General features: G+C 42.5%; 3 protein-coding genes across 3 annotated transcripts; 1 reads left to right on the top strand and 2 right to left on the bottom strand.

The window, feature by feature from the left end:
- The first annotated feature begins 378 nt into the window (after window positions 1-378).
- On the top strand, window positions 379-22,362 carry LOC6494766. Its single transcript, XM_044715194.1, is given in 10 exon segments — window positions 379-760; window positions 5,077-6,642; window positions 7,249-7,390; window positions 12,869-13,008; window positions 13,072-13,235; window positions 16,817-17,011; window positions 18,151-19,044; window positions 19,988-20,035; window positions 20,104-20,301; window positions 20,684-22,362. Coding segments are annotated over 9 exon segments (2,442 nt in total). The 5' UTR covers window positions 379-760; window positions 5,077-6,596; the 3' UTR covers window positions 21,299-22,362.
- A 415-nt stretch (window positions 22,363-22,777) lies between these two features.
- Window positions 22,778-24,730, bottom strand: LOC6495852 (alkylated DNA repair protein alkB homolog 8). Its single transcript, XM_001959675.4, has one exon. It carries the CDS (start codon window positions 24,679-24,681, stop codon window positions 22,852-22,854), a length of 1,830 nt encoding a protein of 609 aa, XP_001959711.1. The 5' UTR covers window positions 24,682-24,730; the 3' UTR covers window positions 22,778-22,851.
- Window positions 24,731-24,937: 207 nt separating this feature from the next.
- On the bottom strand, window positions 24,938-26,553 carry LOC6495851 (cyclin-dependent kinase 9). Its single transcript, XM_001959674.4, has 4 exons — window positions 26,233-26,553; window positions 26,094-26,178; window positions 25,778-26,035; window positions 24,938-25,721 (listed from the first exon to the last, which is right to left on the bottom strand). The coding sequence occupies exons 1-4, from the start codon at window positions 26,412-26,414 to the stop codon at window positions 25,035-25,037; spliced, it is 1,212 nt and encodes a 403-aa protein (XP_001959710.1). The 5' UTR covers window positions 26,415-26,553; the 3' UTR covers window positions 24,938-25,034.
- Between the last annotated feature and the right edge of the window lie 3 nt (window positions 26,554-26,556).

Here is a 26,556-nt window from a genome sequence, read left to right as displayed (position 1 = left end):
AAGGTAAGTTTTGTAATTGATTAGTTGAATAAAGCAGATAACGTATACGCAGTGTTGGCATTTATGTTTTTCTTTAAATAGAAACAGATTTATTAAGATATATATTCTTATACAGTATATGAGTTATTTATAAATAATCTTTAAATTATTGAAAAAGTAAAAGTTTCTTTGCCCACATGTCGTATGAGTAATATCTTCATCATTTAGCCGTTAAACCGCCATTTTAACATAGCCATTGCATTCACCGCTATAAGAGAAAGCTTTTCCTCTCAACAACTGTCTCTCTCTGTCCCTTTTTCTGTCCCTATCTCGCTTCGGCCGCCAGGCTCTGGTTCAGCTGAGTTCAGTTTCGTTTTCGATTTCGTTTTCATTTTCGTTTGTTCACTTTAGTAGTAGTTTTCGCGTCGGCCGCAGCACAACGAGCAAACGGAAAAAGGAAGCGAATCGCTGGCTAAAAGAAACTCGCAGTAGTTAACAGTAGTTAACAGTAGCACAGTTAATCGGGCAGGGAACTGAGGAGACTGAGGTGTCCTGAACCTGCTCCTGTTCCTTCTTCTGCCTCTGCTTCTGAGTCCTGAACGCAGTGAAGTGTTTGTTTTTGGCGTTATCAGTGAATGCACGCGTTTCCAGGCTCTGATTGAGAGATATTGGTGGAATAGCTGGTGAAGGGACCTCCACTGACCCAGGAGGAGGCGTCGAGCCGGAGAGGCGTGTCACTAGCAGGTGGCTGAGCCGGTTAACCAGAGTCCGTCGGCAAAAAGTAAATAAAATTTCACTTGTAACTTTTATGTTTGAGTTGAAACTTTTGAATGGCCTCTCTCTTAGCCCATACCACTGCCTAAGAGCCCCGCGAGCGGATCAGTGAGTGTGTATGAGTGTGTGTGTGTGGGTCTGTGCTGGTGTATGTATGTGTGAGTGGCTCAATTAACAATCGCAGGCAGACACTGAAGAGCACCGAGTCCTTTGCGGCTGGCAAGAAGCAGATTTTTAAGCCAATTAATTCCATAAAAGACAACAAAATAAAAGCAAAGGAAATGAAACGGAAAATTGCCTAATGGACTCTGTCAGTCCGATTTTCATTTCACCTGAAATGCCAGACCCAGTACACAGCCCAGCTGTGTGGCAATTAAAAAGTAATTTTAATGCTTCTTGTTCCGTTTATTTGCGAAAACAAGCAACGATTTTACAATTAACTCGTGTATTTTGGAGAGAGTGGGCCTTGCAATGCTTTAAATCTTTTTCATCTCTCAATTCCATTGGCTTTTATTTCCCACATGCCATACTTGTTGTTTGGCACGTAACACTTTATTATAAACAAATCGGTTTTAACAAAAGAATCAGCCATGGGGGAATGCACACGTTTGGCCATAAACATATATAAAATATATATATATATACCACCGCAACTAGAACAGGTCAAATGAGTAACGGATCGGCGGCAAAATACGGCCCGGAAAGCGTAAATGTTCATTTTAAATTTAAATTTAAATCCGTGGCAACCGCAGTCGCAGCATTGCGTGCATTGCACCACACCATATGTATAAATATGTAAAAAAATATACATATATTCAAATGTCTATATATATATATCGTTCATGCACCCGCTTCTATATATATATTAGCACGATTTGTTGCCTTTATTTTTGGACTCAAGCCGCAGGAGCTTGCTTGCCTGTTTGATTAAAAATGGAAATTTCTTCATTGCTGGATCTGAAAGAACTGGAACAGTTTGCGCTAATTTCGGTCTCAGTAAATAAACAAAATGGTTTTGTAAATACATATTCATAAATCCACCAGCGGGAGGCCCGGTTCTCAAAAACTGTGAATAAATCCATCAAAATCCCAAAGTTCATAAACAATATTCATGATTGATTGCCAGAATTATGGTTCGATCGTAAAGAATTAATGAGTTTTTAAACTTTCATGTATCATAAATTATTGGGTTTTTCGAGGGGTACGCATTGAAGGATTTTTTTAATTTTAATTAGCTCAGAAAAGTTTAAGATTCTCATACTTGTTCAACTTTAATCTTTTATACTCTTAGTTTTTGTATCTCAAAGTTTGCTTGTTTTTATCAAGTTTGAGCTTTGTTTTCAGGATACTTGAAAGGACACTTTCTCCTTAACAAGGAAACTTATACCCCCCACTTTAAACATTTAATGTTGCAATGATTTATATACCGACTCAACTTAAAGCTAAAAGCGTACTCAATTAAAGCCATCTCCAGCTTGCCATTTCGTGTTTAATTTTTTATCATCCTGGCAGGCAGTCTGCATCCTTGTTGCCTTCCTACCCCATCCTGCCACTCCCGACCTTCCACCCCACCACCTTCCACATCCTGTACCCACCAGAGCTGCTGAAAATCTCGCCGAAATTGGAGTCAAGTGTTTTCTCTTATTTTCTCTAGCCTTTCCTTTTTTGTTTTTACAGCCAGGACATAATAGCATGCACCCGTCCTTTTCTTTGGCTTGCTTTTCCAGTAGCCCCCTCTTAGCCCCCCTCCGCTCTACCAAGCAAACCACGTTTCACGCACACACACATAGGTAGAGGAACACACAAGCCTTTTTCTCGTCCTTCTTCCATCCTTGTACCCTTTCAGAGGGTCTTATATTTATGGTCTTCTTTTTGTAGTACACTGTGTATAAGATAATATATCAAGAAGTGTATAAGAGCTGTCATATAACTTAACGATCGGAAGTGCCATGTATTTTGTGTTTTGGAAGTTATAAGGTTGGATCTATTAGGAATTTCTATTACGATCGGCCAACTATAGCCATATAGAAATCTTCATTTTACCGATAGGGTATTTAAGCTTCGACTTAGCCCTTACTTAACTATCCTTTCAGTTATTTGTTTCTGTTTTTTTGGCTTTCGGCTTCAATTGTAGCGGCTAAGTTGACCTTTTTGTTAATAGCGCACCAATACAAACACGCCGACATGTTGTATCGGAAAGGAGCACTGTCTGCGCAGGAATTTGATGTTGGCCCAGCTGATTGATTTATTGTCTGCCAGTCTAAGCCAAACAGACACACAAAATGCCAAAGGGGCGCTCCGTAATTCTCTCGCAGCGACGCAGCGCCGCAGCGTGTGCAATAAAAAATTATCAACTGAACCCGCTTTCTAAACGGTGAATTGTATGAGTGTGTATAAAAGAGAGGTGGATGTATGTATGAGTGTGTGTGTGTGTGTGTGTGGTTCTCTGTGTGTTTATGTTTGTTTGTGTGCATGTGTCGCCGCTATAATTAAGAGCGTTGGCGAAAGCGAAAGCGACAGCGCGTACTAGCCGCCATTTTCATTTTACGATAACGGCTTTCACCTACTTATTTGCCATCGCGGCAATGCATGCACTCACTCCCTCACACCCCACCCTCACACCCCACACTCACACCCCACCCTCACACCCACTGCCAATACCACCCACAATTTTCCACCATGCGTCACCATTTTTTTTATGCGTAATAACATTTTAAAATATACCAATTGCTAGAAAGGAATTACCATTTAAATTGAAAAATCCTTCACTTTCTGACCATTTTAATTATTTATAAAAAGAGTAATAACTTTAAAAATTTGTCTCTTTTATGATATGAGTCACTGGGTTATTATTCCGCCCTTGGTCTGCTCTGGAATTGTACAATTTAATTCCTTATTTGGTCCTTAATGCGTCGAAAAATTATCATTTAAATTGCAAAGCGTGTGCTCACTCATTACACATTCTCTCATGGCTTCTGCTATCATTTCTCGAAAGTCCCGAGGAGCATGCCAAAGTGTATGCCAAAAGTTCATAAAACTTTTAAGGGTCCCTCAAAAAAAAAAATGAAATGAAAAGCAAAAGGCAGCAGCAGCAGACCGAAGGAAAAATGAGACACAAAAATGCATAAATTTAATGAGTATCGAGCGGTTGACCAGCTGCGGCGGACAAGAGCCCTGGTCACTTTCGTACTTTCGAGATGTTGATAAAAAAATGTCAAGGCCAAGGGGCGTAATCTCAATTATCCTTTGAGCAGGACAGATATTTTGTAAAGTGCCAGGAGACAAGATTTAAGGTTGTCCGCGAGTTGTAAGCCATTTCGATCCTTAAAATATTATCAGCCACTTAAAATAAAGCATCAACTTGTGATGAACGATAAGTTGCAAATAGCTTTTGGGATAGATTGAAGAGCGAGTCCTGCTACTAACAACAAAATCAACATAAATTTAAAGTCTTCTACAGATTTGTAGCTAGCATAAAAATTCTGGTCCCATCAGGACTTTTATTCTCAAAGTTAGCCATAAAGTATTGGTCCTTTTTTCACACACACAAGCACATACGCTCTAGAGTTTAAGGGCCATTTTCCCAATTGGTTAGAAGGAGGAAGTCCTTCGGGTGCCATGTTGGTTTACACTTCCAATAAAAGAAAATGTTGTCGGTACTTGGTGGACGTTATTGGTTTACTTTCCGAAAAAGAAAAAATCAGGAAAAATCACAGTAAACGGGAAGCAAGACTGGCCATTTATTGTGTGGCCATTTGAAGTGCCAACAGGTTGAAAACCATTGGAGCGGAGGAGGGATACAAGCGTGTGGCTTGTATGTTAACCGCATAGTTCCGCACCGAGAATGCTAATCGTAATGCCCACAGGGCGGCACACTATGGCACGCATGATCGGGGCATTCCGCAAATTGAATTGTCTGCAGCAGATGGAACATGGAATGAATTTTGGATTTTGAACAACACATTAGATATGCATTGGCTGTGGGTGTATGCGGTTAGTTTCCGAGTGACTGAGTATGAGTATGTGTGTGTGTACCACATGGCGTATGCGCAATGCCAATTAAAACGGAAAGCCAGGCCCCAAAAAGTATGCAACATATAATGTAATTGAGTTCTGTTTTGTTTTATTTCCCTTTGATCAGGTTAATGAATATGGAATTAACTGTTGTTCGCATTAATTGTGATTGAGCCGAGCACACAACTCATTATAATTAATGCAAATGTATGTAGTGTATAGTGTGTACCTGTATCCCTTTAGTTTTGTATGGAAAATATATGCGCATATTTTGCTGTAGGCCATTAATGCCATTCTGATTTATTGCAGCCTCCTCTCGGCCCCAAAACAATAACAAAAACAACAGTCGGCCCATAATTAACCGCATGCCGCAAGCCGCAAACGGAGAAAAAAAAACCAAATATCGAAATCAAAACAAAAACATTTGAGCGGAAAGAGCCAATGGTGGCCCAAAATGGTGCCTAAATGCTTTGGCAATTATGCCAAAATTGTTAACAAAATACGAAATGTATCCAACTAAGTAAAAGCGACAGGAAACCGCAAGAATCACAAAAGGAATCAAGCTGTGAACTTCAGGCTGCAGGCGAGTGGGAGAGGCGACGACAGGTGGTAGTCGCTTCGGGCCTCCTTATTGAATCAACTTTGTGGGAGGCCGAACCACGGCCCAAACAATTCCCCGGCGACTTTTCCCCAACAAAAGCAACAGAACTCAAAGCCCGAACACCCCACACCCATATCCGGAGTCCGGACCGGGACAGAGTAACCCAGAGCCGGGCGGACGAAACTCAAACCCAAAAATTGAAACCTCAATAGAAAGGCACAACGGAAACAAGAACAACAAAAGCCCACTTAGGTTTGCCATCCAAATCAACGGCTGTCAGACAAAAAGTCGCTTTTTATTGATTTTTATAAAGCCAAGCGAGTCAAGCCAAAAAAAAAAAAGCAATGAGCAGCAAAGAATAATAACACAGGCCACAGAAACAAAAACAGAAAATAACAAAAAGTGAACGCAATGTGAATAATTCCCCAGTTGAACAGAAACGAGCACGAAACAGGGAAAAAGCTGTTGGAATATTCCTCACCCACACCTCCTCCCTTCTATACAATTCTTGGCAACATTCTCCTCTATGCCCACTTTCCCCAGCCCCCATATATATATAGAGAGTACTATACCCCACTATCGAAAAGGTTCATCAAATGCGATTCGATTCGATGACGATTCAAAAAGGAGACACTGGAGCCAGAATACAGGAGGACGGGACGCACACGACGGAGTTCCATAAAAATGTGTTATAAAAATATACACGCATAAATTCGACTCTCACTCGCAAGGACATTAACATCACAGGACAAAAGCCAGAGACTGGGACTGGGCTGTAGAAATTTCTAATGCAAATGTCATTGACAAAGTCAATTAGTAATCGGGAATGGTGGGATAATTCAAGCTGAAAATCCTGCTGCAGCTGCACAATTGTTTAAGGAATTTATTAAGGATTCACACAAAAAATAAAACAAAAAAGGATAACAAAAAACAGGAGTACAGAGGGCGGAGTACGGAGTTCGGAGTGAATACAAGCAAGACTGATTTTTATGTTTAGTTAGATTATTTTTGGCACAAAAACGCTACTGCAACTGCAACTGCAACAACGAATAAGCCAAGCGGAAACCCTAGCAACGAGGAAACCGCCCACGGAGGAACTGTGAGAAAGATCCGCACTAACAACAAAGCAACAAAGCAACAAAGCAGCTAAAGGAAAAGCAAAGCAAAAGCACCAGAAGCCACAACGAAACGACATCCACAACAAAGGCAAACAGAATCATACGGAAGCATGTTTGTGTTCATAGCCGTGCTGTTTGTTAACGCTTGCCTAGCGGGTAAGTAGAGAGGCCCAGAATCCAAGGGTCCCGGGTCCAAGTGCCCTAAGTATAATAGCAGATTTAGGGCCATTTTGGGGGCTTAAAGCTTATCTAAACAAGTTATGATAATTTGGGGTAGTGCTAGTTGATAAACACTAGTATTACTTAATTTTGTAGACCTATTCAGACCCTGTCTTTTATTGCTTAAGACTGATTTATGTTTGCATTTATTTTAAGACATTTTATTAACTAAAAGGCTCGGGAAATGTTTGCTCTAAAAATACCAAGGATAATTCAGGTCACACGAATGGCTTTTAAATAGAAACACAGATTAATAAATTATTTAAGAGACAGATTCTTTGATTGATTAAAATAATAAATACTTTCATGATACTTGATAATAAATAAAATGATAGAATCCTGACAAGTTAATCTTCTTGTAAGCTGAGCAAACCTTTATGGGATAAGGGAAGGACTTAGTGTCCTTAAATCACTCCAGCACTCAAACCAAAGCCAGTTAATACCCCAGCCAGACACATAAACTTGGCTAGTGCCTGCGAATTACTATATATTAAGCATTTACGGCTATAATAGCATAATAACAAGCAATTATTGTTATAATAGGCACCATTCCGGCTACGCCGGAGAACATAACCGTTACATTTCTAACGCCCACGGCCGTCCGGGTGTCGTGGCAGACGCAAATCGATCTCCGGGCACATCCCATCGAGAAGTACATTGTGACGTACAAGCCGACGGATGACAGGTAGGTACCTAACAGCACTAACAAAGCTAAAACTCTCAATCCACTCTGCTACTCTCTGCTATCGGCCACTTGACCACTCGACCACCTGACTTGGCTAAATGACGGCCAAAGCACACATGCTTAGTATGCAAAACGGACGACTTTTAAGTGGGTGTGTGGGGGGACTATTCAGGACACTGGGAGAAATAAATCAAATCACATAATAAACGGTGTTTTTTGATAAGGGTCTTGTCGTTATCATATGTCAGTATTCATTTTAAAACGACATATTTTATTAAAATGATATAAAGAGGGTTTACCTTTCCCTTAACACTTCAAAGTATATGCCAACTAGAATCCTTCTCATTATTAACCCTTTTAAACCTGTTATAATCCTGTCAAATATCTTATTATAATATTATAATAATTACAATTATTTTCTGTACAAATTGCAATTGCAATTTATGCAAAAAACCCCAACTTGACTGCAATTGACGGCCCAGGGAATGGGTTTTGCGCCCAAAAGCCAGAGGCGAGGGTGGAGAAAGTACTGGGCTCTGGGAGAAAGTGCTCCCCCACCCCACCAGCGGTCAGTCAAGAGCACTGTCTGTGCGTGGATTTGTGTAAGTGCGTCTGTAGCAAGTTGTGAGCCGCAGGATTCCACTATACATACATACATACTATATAGAGTGAGCGGCTTGGCCCTGAGCTAAATAACCGCCCAAAGTAAAAGTAAACCAACTAGCGGAGTGGTTGGGAAAGCGGCAACAACATGAAAATAGTGAAAACTTGAGGCCAAATTGACCGCGAGTGCCGGCCAAAAAGAAAAACAAAAGCCGCGTGTACTTGAAAGTACAGGGATAGAGCGTAAAAATGCGAGTTAGTACACAAAACTTTATTCAAATTTTCAATTATTTTGTGAGAGTTGTGAGAATATTTTCCACATCTTGGCATTACATTTCCTGCCAATTGGAACTTCGGAAAGTAAGTTCACAGTCCTTGGTAGAGGATGGAGGGTCGGCATATTACCATTTTCGCCTTGGCAGTCATTTTTCGTGAATAGTCAAGGGCCAAGTGTGCATATGTCAGGGACTTTGTTGCCCTGCCAGCTGCATTTCAGTTCAGTACTCTCGGGCCAAATTCCCGATGATTTACCGAAATAATGCAGCTCAGCTGCAGCTGTCTTGGCCTGGCTTGGCTTGGCCCTTTCTGCATTACCACCTCCACGGTGGCAACCATGGCGATGGCGATGGCGGGCAAGGAAATGGCTTGCATATTTCGCCAACAAACTAAGCACTTCCGCTCCAAGCAAGTGGCACTACACAGGAGTGTTGGTTTGGGTCTTTAGCCCGTTTTTCGCTGCCATGGAATGCCGTGTAATAAGTTAAGTGCTCGGCTTTTGTGCCTTTTGACTGCAGTCCGTTCCCGACTTCTGGCCAAGGTGTTTTTCAATTTAATGGCTCGCGTTGCGTGTGTATGTGAGTGTGTGTGTGTGTGTGTGTGTGTGTATATCTGTGTGTGTTAGCCGTTGGCTGTTGTGTTAGCTGCATGAGCGTGTTTTGTCTTTTACTGCCCGCCATTCCAATGTTAAGCCAACACATTTTGTTGTTTTTGCTCTTGGCCCGTTCCTCTATAAAGTTCACGCCTATGTCAAAAATTTTATTACAAAACTTGTATTTTTGTTTCTCTTATACTATATACAATTTTATTTTTGTTTTTCGGTTGATAGCTGGTTTTGTTCTTCAGTCGTTCGGTCATTATTTATAAGTAAGTTTGTTTTTAATTTTTGTGTTACTTTTATATCGATTTTTGTTGTATTACCTACTTCCGACTGCCAGTCATTATGGTGGGCGTTTTTTCCAGAGCAGGAGCAGGGGCAGGGGCAGAGGCAGGGGCATGGGCATACCAAGTGGTAGTTGGCTAGCTAGGCTAGTAGGTTGTCGTGGAGGCTCTATCTTCCTGCCGTTTTTCGAGTAAATTGTGTCTTTGAATAATGTATGATTAGTACATAGACACATTGTCGGTGAGTCGGCTCGAGCTTTGGCTTTGGCACTAGCTATCTACCTTTACTTTCGGCTCGAGCTCCTCCTGTCCCTGTTCCGGTCTGCACTTCAAGTGGATTAGACTTTTGTCCTAGACAACAAATAGACACATATGAACACATCCCTAGTTCTATGCTACACGCGGAGAAATAAGACATAATTTATCAAATAAAATAGAAGCACTACCCATGAGTGCTTTATAGTTATTACTCATAAAAGGAAACCCATCAATATCCATTAGCTGTTTCACAATCTTTTCCCCGAGTGTGACATGCTCCAAATTGCTAAGTGGATTTATGAAATTCTTGACGAACAAAACATGTCGAATGACGAGCTTTTGGGGGCTGCCTGGCTGGCTGGTGGAGTTCAATACTCGTACGTCCAAGCATGTCAAGCACCATCAATAACAATAATAATTAATAACAATTACTGTCCCAGCGGAGGAGGAAGGAGGAGGCACTCCGGTTCTATGGACGTCTAAGGACATGTGCAGGGCTGCCCCAAGAAGGCGGAGCAGTAGTTTGGAAAACCCCAATCAATACATAGCCATATGCTACATTTAATTCATTATGGTTATTCGGCTTTTTTTTCATACACATTCTGACATTATTAAAATTGAAATGTCAAGGTTCCATTCCACTATACACTACTAGGTATTTGCTGTGTAATGGCAAAGCGGATGAGATTTGTGAGTGCCTCCTTATCCTCCACCTCCTCCTCGTCCTGGTTCTGTCCTGGCATGACAACATAAATAAATTTTCCAGCAAAAGCCATAAAAGTGCAGTTACAGGACCTAGTAACAGGAAATAAGACCCGGCTAGGCTAGGATATATTCTTTATGCAGAAATAAGCCAAGGTCCTGATATCCATTTGGCTTTTTCCATGGAACTTATCTATCTAGGGTGTCCTTCATTGAACATTGATGGAACTGTCCCATGGGGCGTATGCGTGCTTTTAATAGAATTTTTAATTTAATTCAAATGCAGAGCTATTTTTCGACGATACATATTGCCGTCTGTGCAAGCAATGTGCTTTCTAGGCCCAAAGTAAAGTTTTTTTTCGAAACACATGGAAGCCATGAATGTCATAAGTTATTAAATAACAAAAAATAAAACCGCCTCACTGTCGTGCTTACAGTACACACATTTTTTGTATATTTTTTCCATGACATATACAGTGTGGGCTGTCAGAGTACGGAGTTTGAGTAACGAATACGAAAGTTTTGCTGCCCTGTACACTAATTGTTTATTTATCAAACCGGAACGTACCGGATTACACACACAAAAGGAGACATTAAAAAAGGAAATCGAGAAACACAAGCCGAATTGCACATATCCGACCATATTTCTGAATTTCAAATTGCCACCGAACCACCGAAAGCCACTGTCCCAGCCCACCCAGTTGGCCGTAAAGGGAAAAGGTAAGAGAATCGTAAAGGAAAAGCCAAAATCATGACGCCGAGAAAATTAGGGATTTCCTTGAACTGGCGCGGAAATTCGCTTGCATTTCTGATGACCGCCATTCTGGGCCGACCTGGCTAAGAGCAAAGTGTACGGGATCCACCCAGAAGGAGCTGACGGTGTAAAAGCCGGCCAGCATGGCGTGAGTTTAAATGGTGTATAATAAGCGCCTTCCACAGCCAAACTTAATGCCAAATAACCAGGCCAAGAGGGAGAGGATTAAATTTGATTTGGCCCCAAGCGCCGCCATATGATGAAAACTTTGGCTCCGAAACTTTAGACAACGCCTTGTGCTGTCACATATGGCGGTCGAATCGGATAGCTTTTGGCCTGGCTAGCTGACTGGCTGACTGTCTGCCAGCCTGCCTGGGATGTTTGCACAAGTCGGCCCAATTCCAGTTGCCCTGCGGTCTTCTGGGTCTATTGGCTGTAACGTGTGTCTGGCTGTAACACATGTGCAAACGGTACGCTTAATTAATTATTTACCCGCCGGCGTGAAAATTTAACCAACAGTGAGAGTTGCCTTTCCATCCTTTCTGTCCTTTCCCTATTTTTTCTCGATTTTGCGGACAACAGAGCTATAAATTCGCAATGAAACGTAATTGCCAGCTTATGCTATAAAATATTTTGGAGGGGACAGTTGTCTGAAAATCAGGAAAAAATCAAATAAAGAATCTTTAATGTGGCTTTAATTCAATGAGAAAAATATACTCATACTACTATCCTCTACTTCAGGCTTTTCCCATCTTTATAGAGAAAGCATTGCTTAGCATGGCTTATTAAAATAAATTGCTTGCCAAGCTGACTTTGTCAAATATTTATTATCAGATATTAAGGCCGGGCTTTTATCTCGCCGACAAGAATTTCTGATTAATTAATTAGATAGCCACCGGAATTGGATGCAATCTTTTGGCCAAGAAAGCCTATTAATTATTTTTAATTTTAATAAGCTTTAACTTTAATTAGTGTCTGAGTTTCATTTTTATGTTAAAATAGCCAAAAAGTTATAAATATATCTGCTCTCCGCGGTTGGGGAGAAAGTTTTTTAAAAATGTAGTTGGTTTTCAGTCGCTGTAGCCAAAAGTTGGCCACAAACCACATTAAACAACAAACTTTTTAGTAACTACCATTTTTGCCATGTTTATTTTTTGGTTTTTAATAAAAAGTTGAAACCGGAAAATTACTGAAATTATTTAGAAAAATATTTCAAATAAAATAGAGGTCAGAGGTGAATAAAAAAGGGAGAAATTAATTAAGAGCATTATTAAATCGGTGACCTTTTTATTCCTGAACATAGTTTGTTGGTTTGGTGTTGTTTTTTCTTCGTCTGCCATCGAAAAAAAAAATTTACGAGTACAAGCAAAGTGCGGGACATTTCTGTTTGGACTTTAGTTCCATGGGGAGCCATTGCTCCATATCCGCGGGGGTATAGGGGTGTAGGGTATAGAGTACAGTGTGTACAATGTAGGGGTTACACCCCTTGTGTGTGGGTATGTGTCTTACATGTATGAATAATGAATCATTTGTCAGCATGTTGTTGCTATTGTTGAAACAGGGGAACACTGCACACAGGGCCAGAAGTCTGGCCACTTTCGCTGCCACGCACTCAATACAAGGAGCAGGATATAACCAGTAGGGTTGGGAGTGCGGGGGAACGGGTAATGGGAACCGGCTCAATTGGCAAATCTAGGACATGTTTGGTAACTGCTCTGGCAAAAGTGACAAAGTGAAATATTGGCCAATGCTGTAATTACCAACACGGACCGGGCTCATATTTCACGGACGGAATGTTGTACCATCGTTTGTTCAATTAGCGCACACACACAGAGTAACTGACACACACACTAACTCACATACACACACTATACACACATGTTGGCTCACACCTATGAAGAACTACATACGACCACATATCCTGCACAATCCTGGCCACATTCCAACCCACCTATCCCTTAGCTGACGTTCGAGAGTGGTAATTGAATTAATTTAAGTTACAGGGTTGTACAGGACGTTGCCGGCAGCAGTGAGGCCATTGTCCTGGATCGCCTCCTGCCCAGCACACAGTATTCCCTCGTCGTGACAGCCATTTGGCAGGGCAAGAAGTATCGCAGCGGCCAGATTAAATTCAGGACATTGGGTGCGTCTGAAAATCATGTTTGTTTTAAATTATTTGCTTAACATTTCACCATCTGTCGAGTAGATTTGCCGAAGAATACCTCCCAACAGGACTTTCCGCCCGGCGTCTATGGAAATGTCAACAGTGGCAGCCGCAACGCAACCGGAAATGCCAGCATCTTTGGCGATGATGTCACCTCCACAGCCACCAACACTCTAACCCATGGCACCACCAGAGAACTGCCAACGGTAAGTTTAAACTTTCAACTTTGAATACTACAATTTGGGGTTAATCAAAAAGTTGCAATAGAAACCCATTAATAAAGTTTCAAATTACTTTATTCATTTTTGGGGTATCGGGTATCTGACGTTTAGTGGGCTGGGTCTCATCCATTTGATCCATTTTAATGGGCGCCCCAGTGTATCTCTCCGCCGCCACCGCCACCTCCTCCAATGCTGCCATGTTGGGCACGTCGAGCCACTCGGGTTTGTTCGTAAGGACTGGTGACTCCCAGACCTTCGTCATGGAGTGCGATCACCTGTTCTCCACCCGGGGTACCGCTCTCCTCTAAGCCATATACATAGGCCAGGCACAGGATTCCAATGAGGGCTAATAGAGTTAGTCGCATTTTTCCAGGTTGGATAGACTTCTACGTAGTGAGTCTCGATTAGAACTGATAACTCTCGAATTAAAACTGGGCCTTTTATTTCAAGACCCAGAAATATTATAGGAAACTTGCTAGATAATTGAAATAATTAAACAATTGGTGTTAAAAATGATAATTATCAAGTTTGCCCGAGATTTTTCTACGGTACTTCCCTAAAATTACATATCAAATGGCATTAGAATACGTTTAAGTTGTCTCCCTTCAATCAAAGAGTTGTATAATGACTATTTTTGTATTCTCCAGACAGCTGCAGAATCTATTGGCATCTCAATATGGTATACATTTCAATCACTCATTGTTATCTAAATCATATGGATGCTTTAAGAGTACAACTTATTCAAGGAGACTTAGAATGTACTCTGCCTTCTCTGCATTTTTTATAAAAACTTTCAAAAAGGTTTCGATTTTTACTTCTACTTAAAAGTGGAAAATATAAGGCCCTGTTTCCCATTTTTATGTAAACTAAAAAATCATTGAAATTAGAATGCTGTAGTAATATTTATTTTCGCCATGACAAAGTTTAAAAGGGGGTCAAGCTCATTATCCATTTTAATGTCCTTGTCCGTGTCCACCGCCGCCTCCAAAGCCTCCTCCTTGGGCGCGACGAACGACTCGAGCTCCATTGTTTTCGCTTTCACTAGAAACTTCGTCAGGAACTGCATCCAAATGTCCTGCCGGTGTAGTCGATTGTCCTGAGTGGAGGTCGCTATCCTCTGCAGCGCAAGCATAGGCCAGGAACAGGACCCCAAAGAATGCCAGGATTGATAGACGCATCTTGCTTTCTGCTTGAATAGAAGTCTCAATCGAAACTAACCTTTTGAGAACTTATCGGGGGCCTTTTATATAAAACTCAGCTTGAAATAAAAATGAATTTAATTGATAAATTAAATAGTAAACTATCTGACTGTTCCCATTTCCGACAGAAAAAAGCCCCTAACGTTGGATTAAATTATAATTAATTAAAAACTTTTTTGAACCAGCGTATTATCGTATAAAAAGTCATAATACTAGAAATTAACTTTATAATTAGATAAATTTTTATCAAATTAAATTGTCAATAAAACGATAATTTTTATTTCATGTTTCAAGTTTATTTCAAGTATTCAAAATATCCATAACATATTCTTATTTTAACTTAAAATTTAAGCACTTTAAGTACAAGAAATATATCAAAGGGCCATACTTCAAAATCTTTAAAAACTTGCATTATTTGTTACCAAAAACATACAAATTATAGTCAGAATAAGAACAGGATCCAAAATTCTCAATTTCAATAATTCTACAGCATCCTTTGTTTGAAGAAATAATCGAAAAATTGATTATTCCTATAAGTATAATTAAATTTTAATAGACTAAAAGTCACTTCTGCTTCTCCCCCACAATCCCTTTTAGGTAAAAACATATTTGTATTGCTTGGTTGTTCTTTATTCTTTATTGAATCAGATATATATTTGATGGATATGGTCAGTGGCATGACCTATTTGCTACTTCTATGGCTACCAACGCCACCACCACCGCCTCCGCCACCTCCCTGAGCGCGGCGAACCACTCGGGCTTCATGGCTGGCTGGGGTGATTTCCTGGACATGAGCCTCTAGGGTTTCGTCTGAGGCAGTAACCTGCTCGGCGCGTAGTCCTTCATCCTCGGCAGCGTAGACATAGGCCAGGAAAAGAACACCAACGAATGCCAGTAATGTTAGACGCATCTTGATGGCTGCTTGATCAGAAATCTTAACTGTAACTGTTAAGATCGGGTCTGTTTTGGGGCTTTTATATGAAAACTCAGCTTCTGATTAAATGACTAATTAGAAATGTAATTTATTCTATCTAACTGGAAAATCCCACGTTTTCAATCAATGAGAGTAGCTAGAAGAAACTAATAGCAGCCAGTAGATGATGTCCGATCTGGCAATAGTATAAGTTTCTGTCATCAGCACTGCAAGTACCATTACCATTTTTAAATTTTTCGAAATTTTCCAAGGGGTACCCCTATAAAAAAGTGGAGTTTCCGGTTTTCCCCTGTTGGCCCCATTGGGATAGCCATAGATCTGCCAATTTTTATCCGATCTGGAAACCGTGTACCATTCTGTGATCAGCAGAATAAGTACCTTCATTCCTCATTTAAAATATTTCTTAAATACCATTTTAAAATTTTTCGAAATTTTCCTATAAAAAAGTGGAGTTTCCGGTTTTCCCCTGTTGGCCCCCTTGGGATAGCCAAAGCTCTACTAATTCGTATCCGATCTGGAAACCGTGTACCATTCTGTGATCAGCAGAACAAGTACCTTCATTCCTCATTTAAAATATTTCTTAAATACCATGTTTAATTTTTTCAATTTTTGGCAAGGGGTTCCCCCATTCCACGTTTTGCAAAGTCTTATTTTTTTGTGTTATTTATTCATGCGGATAAACATATACATATGTATATTCAGAGGTGGTCATGTGGCTACTGTAAGCCTATTAGCCGCCACCAGAACCCCCACCGAAGCCACCTCCACTGCCGCCTCCGCCACCTCCTCCGTGGCTGCCTCCACCACCACCTCCGTCGCCGCCTCCAATGCCACCTCCGCCACCGCCTCCTTGAGCGTGACGCACCTCACGAACCGTCTCGCTGGCACGTGTAGGTTCCAGATCATCCAGAAAGCTGGTATCTTTCGAGCCACAAACGTAGACCAGACCCAGGACAACAATAAATCCCAGAATAATTGGACGCATCTTCGTTGCTTTAGTTCAGAATCGTTGAAAAATGATCTGGCTTCAGGGGCTTTTTATTTTCCCATCATCTACACCTTGACTTTGCCTAATTACTCTAATTACCCAATCAAAATTCGATATCTTCCGTACTTCCCCTACTGTATTAGGCCGATTGGGTTTGGAACCCTAATTATTTCAGTCAGTACGGCATGTGCCATGAGAACTTTAAACTTGGTTGACATCTGGTCGAACCGGTTAGACAATTTCCAAAAGCCCGATAGTATTTATTAAACGATTTTTAATAGAGCTTTCGGGCATAATCTTATTATAGATCACCCCCCACGTGAGGGTAATTGTTACAATTTAAAAACAATTTAAAGCTGATTAAAACGTTTACTTAAATGTCTTTAAGCTTTCAGAGGGAGGAACACGTCTTGACTTTGATTTAAAAATGATTTTGATTTGACAGATTCGCGGCGTGGAAATTGGCATTGTTCTGATTGTGCTGATGGTGTGGGCCGGAGCCATCGCCCTGTTCTTCAATCGATGGGGAAAGATCCGGATGCTGCTGCCGTATCAGCCGGATTACAAACACGAACAGCTGAAGGTACCGGGCACTGGAGTCTGCAGCGCCGGTGGATGCAATGGCCAACATTCACACCAGGTACGTTACACTGGGAGGAATTGGTTGGGAATAGTATGGGAATATATGCGGGTTTCTAGGATGATGATAACCCGGGGTACATCACGTTTTTTGGAGTATCGCGAAGGAACTTATCTCTCGTTTCGTTTTTTTGTTATGCTTCATTTTTAGAACCTACACCCCGATTTCTTTGTCAAGGTATTCAAAATAACAAATTCTTCAAACTACATGCAGTATTTATAAGAAAATATCCAAAAATATCTTTGCATTTTATTCGCTTTTTTTCCTATGCATCAATTCAAGTAAATATTTGAAACTTATTGAACAAAGTGCACTATTTCCTGTTTTTAATCCGAGCACTCAACCCGCCAGATCCCCGCAACCAGAGTATAAACTTAAAATTCAAATATCTTTCTGATTAATTTCCGGAAAAAGATGCTCTGTTGTGAAATTCTATACCAAATGCTTAAAACCACCTATTTTATTTTCCTTTTTTCCCCCAGAAACAAAATTTTAATATCTTGAACAATTTGTGGTCCGTGATGATGTGTTTAATTGGGAGACCCAGTAAAAATTTCTTAAACATAATTGCATTCAATCCCTGTAGAAATCAGACTCAATAGACTTTACTTTCTTATGATTTGCTTGATAAGATAGCACGTGCTAGCATTGCATTAAATTTAGCTTTCTTTTTTAGGCAACTAACTAGCACTAGTCTGGGGTTAACTCCCTGGATCGATCCTATAACCGAATTCAAAGGGTTAGGGTCTCTTCGGTATGCCGAAGTCTACTAGAAACTCCACCTAGATTCGTTCAGCTCTGGATGAGAACACTTCTATTTTATAATTCGTACTATCCACCTTTCATAGACTTCTAGGGGGAACTTTTCTAAAAGAGTTCTATATTGTGGATATCCTAGAACAGTTCCCCCAATCTTTAATTGCATTTAGCGGTTTTGGTTTTTGGTTTAGAGCTTTGCTGTTCAGGTTGGCGCTTTTTCGAGATCTCACTGACCAAACGTTCCCTACTTTCACTTCGCTCTCCGCCTGCTGATCTTGTTCCTGCCTATCTACGTACCAATTCCACCTGTTCCTGATCCTGTTCCGGTACCGGTGGCTGCTTACTCGATTCTTTGGTTTTTGTTTTGGAATCCGGAACAGTGCTTGCCTCGGTGCGAGGGATGCGGCATATTTGACCGCTGTTTCCAGTATCCGCGGCGGGAACTGGAACGCGACTGTGGCTGTCAGTTCGCCCTGCTCCACAAGGCGGACGTGGAGAGCTAGCAACCAGCGCACCGCGAGCCATCCTCGGCGGCCGTGAGTGCTACGTCGAGCCACGGCCATGGGCACAGTCACGGCACTCCGGTGAACACCTATGTCCGTGGTCCCAGCGTGGACAACCAGTCGATTGTGGGCGCCAATGTGCTGGAGAATGTCGATAGCCTGGAGGCGGCTAACGAGGAAATCGATGTGGAGGGCGATGAGGCTCAGGTCAGAAATCAAGAGGATCAGCAGCTCCTCCAAAGGGAACGAGAGCGGGAACGGGAGCGTGAACGTGAGCCCGTCCAGCGCCTTCTGCCCCTGCAAGCGGGGGCTATCAAACAGCGAAAGTTTGCCCAGCAGCGCGGCATCCTCAAGAACTCCCAAGAACGCACCTTTGTCGAGGAAGACGAGGTGCTGGAGGCCAAGAAGCAGCTGATCCTGCGCCGCCGCCGCCTCTTCAGCCACTATCGGCAGTACGACCAGTGGCGGAGGCGGCAGTTCAGCTACGACCCCAGTTACTTTCGCCCGCCTCCGCCACTCCCTAGACCGCTGGCATGCGCTGATCACCAACTGGGAGCCATTGACGGACACACCACATCGGTCACAGCCGGAAGACGCAGGCGCCAGTACCGAAGACAGTACTCCTGTGCGGATAGATCGCGGGAGGGATCGCGCGAGAGCCGCGGCTCATCGACGCTGCAAATGCAGAAGTACCACAGCATGGTGGCCAGTGACACCATCCACACCGAGTCGTCGGTGCTCAACCACAGCAACTACAGCGAGCCGGCCAGCGTAAGTTAGCCAGCTAGTGTTGGGTGGCTTCCAGGGTGATTAAATCAAAGGAAGTGCCTCCATTTAGCAGTGAACCTTGATGTTTCCCGAACTAATAATAGTCACAATGTAAAGCACTCGATTGCAGAGCCAAATAAAAAGCTGAAATACGCTCTCTATGTGTCATACTTGGCGTATACGCAATATTTTCTATTAAATATTTTTCACAATCTTTAAAGACATTCAATGTGGTTATAACTTTACTTGAAATTATGTTTTGTTTTCTTCACTGATTGTTCTCACAATTTAATTATATTTTGTTCTATTTATCAGATTATTAATAATTTAAAAGAAAACCAATGTTCACTTGCTAAAAAGAATCAAGAATTCCTGAGATTTAATTCACTTAATTAAGCCTAGATATATCCCAACACTAGTTCCAGCACAAGCAGCTTGTGGTGCACGTGGTTTGTCTTGGATTTCGAGTTCCTGTTCGAGTCACACTCCAGATTGCAGACCGGAGCACCAAATCGCACCACTCACATACCATGTACAGAAATTTGCAGCAATGTTCACTGGATGGAAAATGGCTAGCACTTGCTCACTTCTATCACAGCATAAAATCACAAAAATTAAATTCGCAAAATCGCCACTCGCATCCGTAAAATGCATCCGCTTGTGTCCCCGGCTTCGTGTCGATTTTTTGTAGCCTTTGTAGCCAGGTGTAGCTTGTCCCGTGCTTTGCGCTTGCTCTCTTGTTCTTGTTGTTCCAGTGGCCTCTCGCCCGGAGGGTCAGCCGGTGTGCTGAGAGGTCCTTGTCCAGGTCCCTGGTCCCCCCGCTTATGTGTTATGTTGTGCGTTGATTCGCAAAGGATGCGTCCTATCTACCGTTTTCTCTCTATCTCTTTCTATCTATCTATCTCCCTTTCTCTCTCTATATTCCTGTGCTCCTTTCGGGACGCAGTTCGACAGCAGTGAATGTGCCCACCCACCGTTGCACTGCAATAGCCGCGTAAGAACCAGACCCGACGATGTGGCAATCACTCATCGAGATCACTTCTAATCCGTTTTTCATTGCAGCACATCCACATGCTGGCGGAGGAGCACTCTACGTCCATATCGGAGCGTTGCACCCGCAGCAGGATCAACTCGGCCATCTTTGTGTCCTCGGAGGGACGAGGCTTCGACTCCATCGAGTTCCTGCGACGCCACGGCTCCCAGAGTGTCCTTTGCCGAAAGGCCAAGAGTGCGGAGAATATTACAGATAATGGAAGAAGGGTGAGTGGTGGTTCTACCTTCAGAAATAAGGTCCTTTCCATCCTTAAAAAGACTATATGGTTAGCTGTATGGTAGATCTAGAGATGCTTTCAGAAAAATACTTCAGTAGCAGCTAGCTATCCCCATTTGTAGTTAAAATAAAAGTCCTTTAACAAGCAGTGACTAGTAGGTCTTCTTGTCAGCCATTTATAAACTTTGTCGAACTTTTAAAACAGGATTATTTTTTTGAGGAAAAGTATTTCGATTGGGATTTATTTGATTCCTGGGTGAGTTTTAATTTACAAAGGATTTAGTATAGAAGTGATAGAAAGTGAGGTCTTAGAACTTAAATTAATATTAAAAAAAGAAAAGGTCCTTACAAAACTATATAATACTTTTGCAGAAGAGCCTTCGACCTTGGCGCACCGACGACGAGTCCTGCAAGCAGCAGCACATCTCCCAGGACAGCAATGACATCGAGCTGAAGGAGTGCGGCGGCACTGGAGGCGAACTGCTCCGCCTGCCCGTCATCCACGATGCAAAGCAATCGCCCTCGGCCGTAACCAGTCTCTTGGCTCGGTCGGCGGCCATCACCACGGCCAACGTGATAGTGGGAAGTATTTCGCTGGAGGCGCCACCGCCCTACATGCAGGACGATGACGGGGACAATCTCTCTACGGCCGCCCTAATACACACCGATGCTGCTGCCGTGGTACACGAATCACAGGACTCGGCGGAGACGGTGGAGGAACTAGTGCATGTCCCCCTGTTGGCCAGCGCCACGGCAACGGCCAGTGTGTCGGCCTCCTCCTCGCCCAGCATCGCCATCGAGGCCAAGCCCCGGGTTCTGGTCCATCAGCGATCCTCCACGGCGTCGTCGTCGCCGCACAGCAGCCCCAAGAACCTGGGCAACCTGGGACTCAAGATCATCAAGCCCAAGATCAGCGCCGTGCCAATGGTTTCAGTTTCGGGTCCGTCACCTCCGATTGAGAAGCCGCCGCTGGCGGAGTGCTTGTAACAAATGGCAGCCGAAACATTTATCTAAGCGCGCGCTCAAGGCAACTGGACCCTGAACCCTAGAGAGTCCTTAAAACCCCCAACAAGTCCCAGCCTCTAATGCCCCTCTAATAATTCCAGACCAAAAACCTATCAAATAATAAATTATGAAATCATTTTAAAAGTATATAGAAAATAACCGTTGAGATGGAGAAAGTATGCCAGCTGCTCAAATAAGTGTTTCGGTGTGAGGATAAATTTTATGGAAAATATGGATTTCGAAATACATACTTGGAATGAATAGAATCGTGTAGGAATAGGCTAAGGATAAAAGGATATTGTACCAATGGTCATCACCAGGCAAAGAAAGCTTTGTATATTCAACAACGACTGAAGTATACACCTATGTATGTACATTATAGACGAAAAATAATGGTAACCTGTAGAACTATACGGCATACCTATTAACTGATAAATCAGCTTTAACAACAAACGAGTAAACTATCAGGCTTTAATATTACGACGATGATGAATTTCTGGTTTAACCTAGTCCGTAGACTCACCTAGCCGTTGAATAAATAAATTCTCTTTAATTGTTCTCCTATACATATAGCCAAAAAAAAAAAAAAAAGAAAAACGAAGAAAGCATAATACTTGGGCACCACAAACTGTTATACACGCGATCTATATAGGAATATACATATACTAGTAACTATATACATATATATTTATACACCTGTCAACTCACGTATGTACGTACCTTAGAGGTACCTTATTAGGACACCCGCTATATAATTAGCTCGTAATATTAAGATGATGAAATCACATAGTCCAAATGTTACTTGCTAACATATCAGATACTGTACTCTATCTACTCTACCCACGACCAAAGCGAAACGTTTGAAACTGTATGTACATTAGTCTTTAATTAGCATTAAGAAACCTATTTCAAACCCATTGAATAGCTGTAGAATTTTTGTCAAATAAGTGCCCTGAACGACTTCTAGATGTGTTTTTGAAAACCAGTCCTTACATGTACTCCGTGTAGATGTTTTCTTAGCTCTATATACCCCATAAATCATAGAAGAAAAACCATAAAATATATATATAGAAAATATTATATAGAATTGAGAACTATTTAGGATGCGCCAGCTATCTTCAGAACCAGTTTGCTCCCAATCACTGATTTAGGTAGTCTCTATATTATTTTAGTTATGGTACTCCAAATTAGATCTATCCTCCTACTCTGTAGAAAACTTGAAATCTTTCCTATCCAATTCCTTTCAACGATTAATTGTCGAGGAATGTAAATACACACACACACCGACCGCACTTGTACCTACATGCGCTGAATCACTGTTCAGCGGAACACAAAAGTTGTTATTAAGGAATTGTCAATTTATGGTCCAAAGCTACAATAAACAGAACACCATTCGGATGGGTCAGCAGTAAGCTTAGCTAAGTTCTAGTTTACGTTCAATTCGCTAACACAAAACCAAAGTAAAACTGTGTGAATGTGTATTTTTTGAAATCAAATAAACGAATTACATAAATGTAACATTCTCATGAAGTGCTTTAGGGGATCTTCTCAAAGATCACACAATGATTGCCCTGATCGTAGTAGCTCTTAACTAACTGAACCTCTGGTAGCTTGGTCACCAAACTCTCCAGCTCTTGCTCCTCAAAAACGTGATAGTATCGCAGGAATGTGGTGCGTTGTTCGTCCTTTGTCTTCCATGGCACCAGAACATCCTGCTGTTGGAACTCCGTGCGATTGGTGTGCACCGGAAGTGGGGTGTTGTTGGGTAGCTGCTCCAGTTCTTGTTGCTGCTTTTGACGCTGTAGTTGCTCTGTGGTACGTTCCTTGTTGACCGCCTTATTCTGCCTGAGGTAAGCGGACTTTTTGTCATTTCGCCGTTGATCCTTCGCCCAGACATAGACCAGAGCACGACCGCCAGGACGCAGAACCCTTGCCATTTCTCGCAAAGCAGCCAACCGACGCTCTCCTGTGGCCAGATGATGGATCACAGCTATGCTAATGCACCCATCGATGCTGGAAGAGCGCACAGGAACACTGAGACAGTCGCAGCGGAATACGTTTTGTCCTTTGCTGCAACCCACTGACAGCAGACCTTGCGCCCGATCGCAACCAATTGTTAGGATCTGGGGATTGCACCCCAGGTATTTTCCATTCCCGCAGCCGACATCTAGAACCACAGACTGAGGCCCAAAGCTCTTCAGGAATTGGGCAACCTGTGGCCAGGGCGAATGCCGCGTTTCGCTAAAGTGATCTGCTATTTTATCGTAAACTTCGTGGACATTTTGCTGCTCTAAACTGACTGCTTGCTCTGCCAGAGTAGAAGATAGCTCCAGAGGTGCCTTTGTTTGCCGCGTGTCACATAAGGTGGGGTATGTACAGTTACAGGGGCCTCTTCGCAAGCGTCGGAAGGTCAGAGAAGTCCTCTTTCCTCGAGGCTGGGTGGTCAGTCCCCCTGAAGCGCTGGGCACCACATCGATATGTTTGGGTCTAATACCATGCGTCCAATCATAGCGGGCTTCACCGGACATCACTAGTAAGGAGCGACGTGGAAGTCTAACCTGAACATGCTCCTCTCCTCGTCTGAAGTCCATAACCACATCGGATTGCAGGGACAGGGACAAAATCGGATCCAAAAAGGCGCTATGTGTATCAACATGAGGTGGTATGCCGTTGCCCGGCTCGTATTCATTTACCGTCAACTGGTCCGGAGTAATCCAATCCCAGGTAGTGGAATTGCCTTCAAGCCGAGGCCATAAAATATCACAGGCAGATGGTATGGGCTGTTCTAATGGTTTCGAGGGATCCACATTATTGCTGCCATAAAGGAACTCATACCCAAAGTGCTTTACTTTTCGATGCTTTAGGTTGCCGCTTTCGGTGCTTCCTTCATCCTCAGAAATCGACTTAAACAGCTCGGATTCCTCTTGTTCACTCACAAAGTCGGGCATTACTATCAGACCGTTGGGAAGTGGGCTATTCCAGTCACTCTTCCCCGCCAGAGCCGGTAATTCCTTCACATAACTCAGGTAAGCGACTGCTCCTTGCTGTCCTATTGTTGAGATATTGTGCATACCCAGGTATATGAGCCGGGAATCATCCAGGGTGGAACAGACCAAGAAACAGTAGGATTTTCCGGGCAACATAACTACCTCCGTGACTTTTCCACCTGTTTTTGATGTCGCATCCAGAAGGCATTCTTCCGTGAGTCCATTGCTGAGGCCCACGTTCAGGACAGCCAGATATATGGTAGGCTCGTCACTGGAGGACACCTGGCAGTCACTTTTGATGATTGCCAGGCATCTGCGTTGCTTTTTATCGGCCTTTTTGGCACTGTTTACATTTTTATGCGGCTCATCAACGTGCATCTTGAATCCAGTGTGACCATATTAAATCGATGGATTCAAAATCCCTAGGCGGCAGTCCTCGTAGGTGACGAATTCAAAACCCTCGAAATTTAAAATCTAAATATAGTTTTCTGTATATAATATACTTGTAATTTGTATTTGGTTTTCGGTAAACAAAAAAATGTTCTCTTAACAAAAACATGCAGTTGATTTTTTAAATAAAATTATTCAAAAATACAAAAACAAATATTTTTTTTGAGGAAATTTCAATTGCAAATGCAAGTTCAAATCGTTGTATTTTATACTTTTATCGTCCTAACCTATGGCCTAAACTAGTAGATGATCTTATAGTAAAAATTGGCTGATAGCTTTTCCTACCAGACACGGTCAATCATGCTGTTATCCTGTGGCTTTTGGTTCATGGTAGTCAGTTGCTGATGGTAGTTGCGCATCTGGTTGCTGCGACGTGGTTGCGCCAGATACTCAAACATACTCTGCAGGTGCTGCGACAACATCTTGCTCAGGTCGCTGGGCATGGGATCAGTCCAGAAGAAGTCATGATTCAGGGCAGTGTCTGCATCAATGCGTTTCTTTGGATCTAGAGTCAGTAGCTTGTCAAGCAGATCACAGCCAGTGGGATCCTTGACATATGGCCGCAAACGCTCCTTAACGCGTCGCTTCTGGTTCTTTGGCAATTCAATGGACTTGTACAGCTCCAGCTCCTCAACGCCGGGCCAAACGTCTGGTGTGAACGAGCCGCACAGCTGCGAAATAAAGGTCAGTTGCTGCTGCTCTGTGTTTCCTTGCATAATGGGGGAGCGCGTCCACATCTCGGCCATGATGCAGCCAGCGCCCCACATGTCCACAGGTGGACCGTAGTTACGATCGCCCAACAACAGCTCAGGGGGACGATACCACAAGGTTACTACGCGATTGGTGTAGCGATTTTTACTCTCATTTTTGGGAATGCTAAAGGCACGAGCCAAACCAAAGTCAGCCAGTTTTAAAATACCATGTTTGGTAATCAGTACGTTGGCTGCCTTCATATCACGATGGAGAATCTGCAATAAATGGAGATTGAATATATAAGACCTCCAAAGAAGGGCCCTTTTCTTACCTTGTTGCTGTGAATGTAGTACAGGCCATTGAGCAGCTGCTGCATCACTTTCTTGATCTCGCCCAGACTGAACTTCACGTTCATGTTGGACAACAGACCAGCCAAATCGTGCTCACAGAAATCAAAGACCAGGTAAAAGGTGGACCTGTACCCATTTGTGGCCGTAGCCTTGGTGCGGCAGATCTCGATGAGATTAACGACATTCTCGTGCTTCAGCAGCTGCAGGATGCGGATCTCACGCAAAGCCGTGATTGGGAACTATAGATATAAAGCAATATAGACTGACTGTACACGATTCTGGTCAAGTAGCACTTACGCCCTCCTTTTCATTGTCCATCAGCACCTTCTTCATTGCCACGAACTTCTTGTTGCTTTTTTTCTCGCGGGCCTTGAACACCTCCCTAATAGAGATTTATAATTACACCAATGATAATTAGAAAGGAAGCACAACTTACCCAAAGGTGCCCTGGCCAATTTTAGCCACTTTCTCATATTTATTGCTTTCGTCGCAGTACGGAAAATCGTAGTCTTCAATGTACTTTTGCTTCTCCATGAGTGACATAGTTCTCGATGAGCTAGAGCCGACACTGGAAGGTGTTGACGGCTGTTGTGACAGCATGTGAGACATGTGAGCCATTGCGAAATCTGTAAAAAACTAATTTCACAAGTCTAGATAAGCAAAAAACGAAGTAGGCGACGCTAAAATATAAGAAATCAGCAACAATTGTTGTCGCAGCTGTTTACTAAGAAATAGTGGTGGTAGGGAATCGATAGAAATA

This window comes from Drosophila ananassae, chromosome 3L (genome assembly GCF_017639315.1).
Source record: "Drosophila ananassae strain 14024-0371.13 chromosome 3L, ASM1763931v2, whole genome shotgun sequence".
Taxonomy (NCBI): Eukaryota; Metazoa; Arthropoda; class Insecta; order Diptera; family Drosophilidae; genus Drosophila; species Drosophila ananassae.
This window is presented reverse-complemented; position numbering and strand designations above follow the sequence as displayed.

What these genes read in the sequence shown, in the direction of transcription:
- LOC6495852 (XM_001959675.4), bottom strand. Translation starts at nt 24,681, where the DNA reads ATGCACGTTGATGAGCCGCATAAAAATGTAAACAGTGCCAAAAAGGCC.
- LOC6495851 (XM_001959674.4), bottom strand. Translation starts at nt 26,414, where the DNA reads ATGGCTCACATGTCTCACATGCTGTCACAACAGCCGTCAACACCTTCC. An exon ending in TGGACAATGAAAAGGAGGGC is followed by an intron (nt 26,036 to 26,093) that starts GTAAGTGCTACT and finishes TTATATCTATAG; the next exon opens with TTCCCAATCACGGCTTTGCG. An exon ending in ACTACATTCACAGCAACAAG is followed by an intron (nt 25,722 to 25,777) that starts GTAAGAAAAGGG and finishes CATTTATTGCAG; the next exon opens with ATTCTCCATCGTGATATGAA.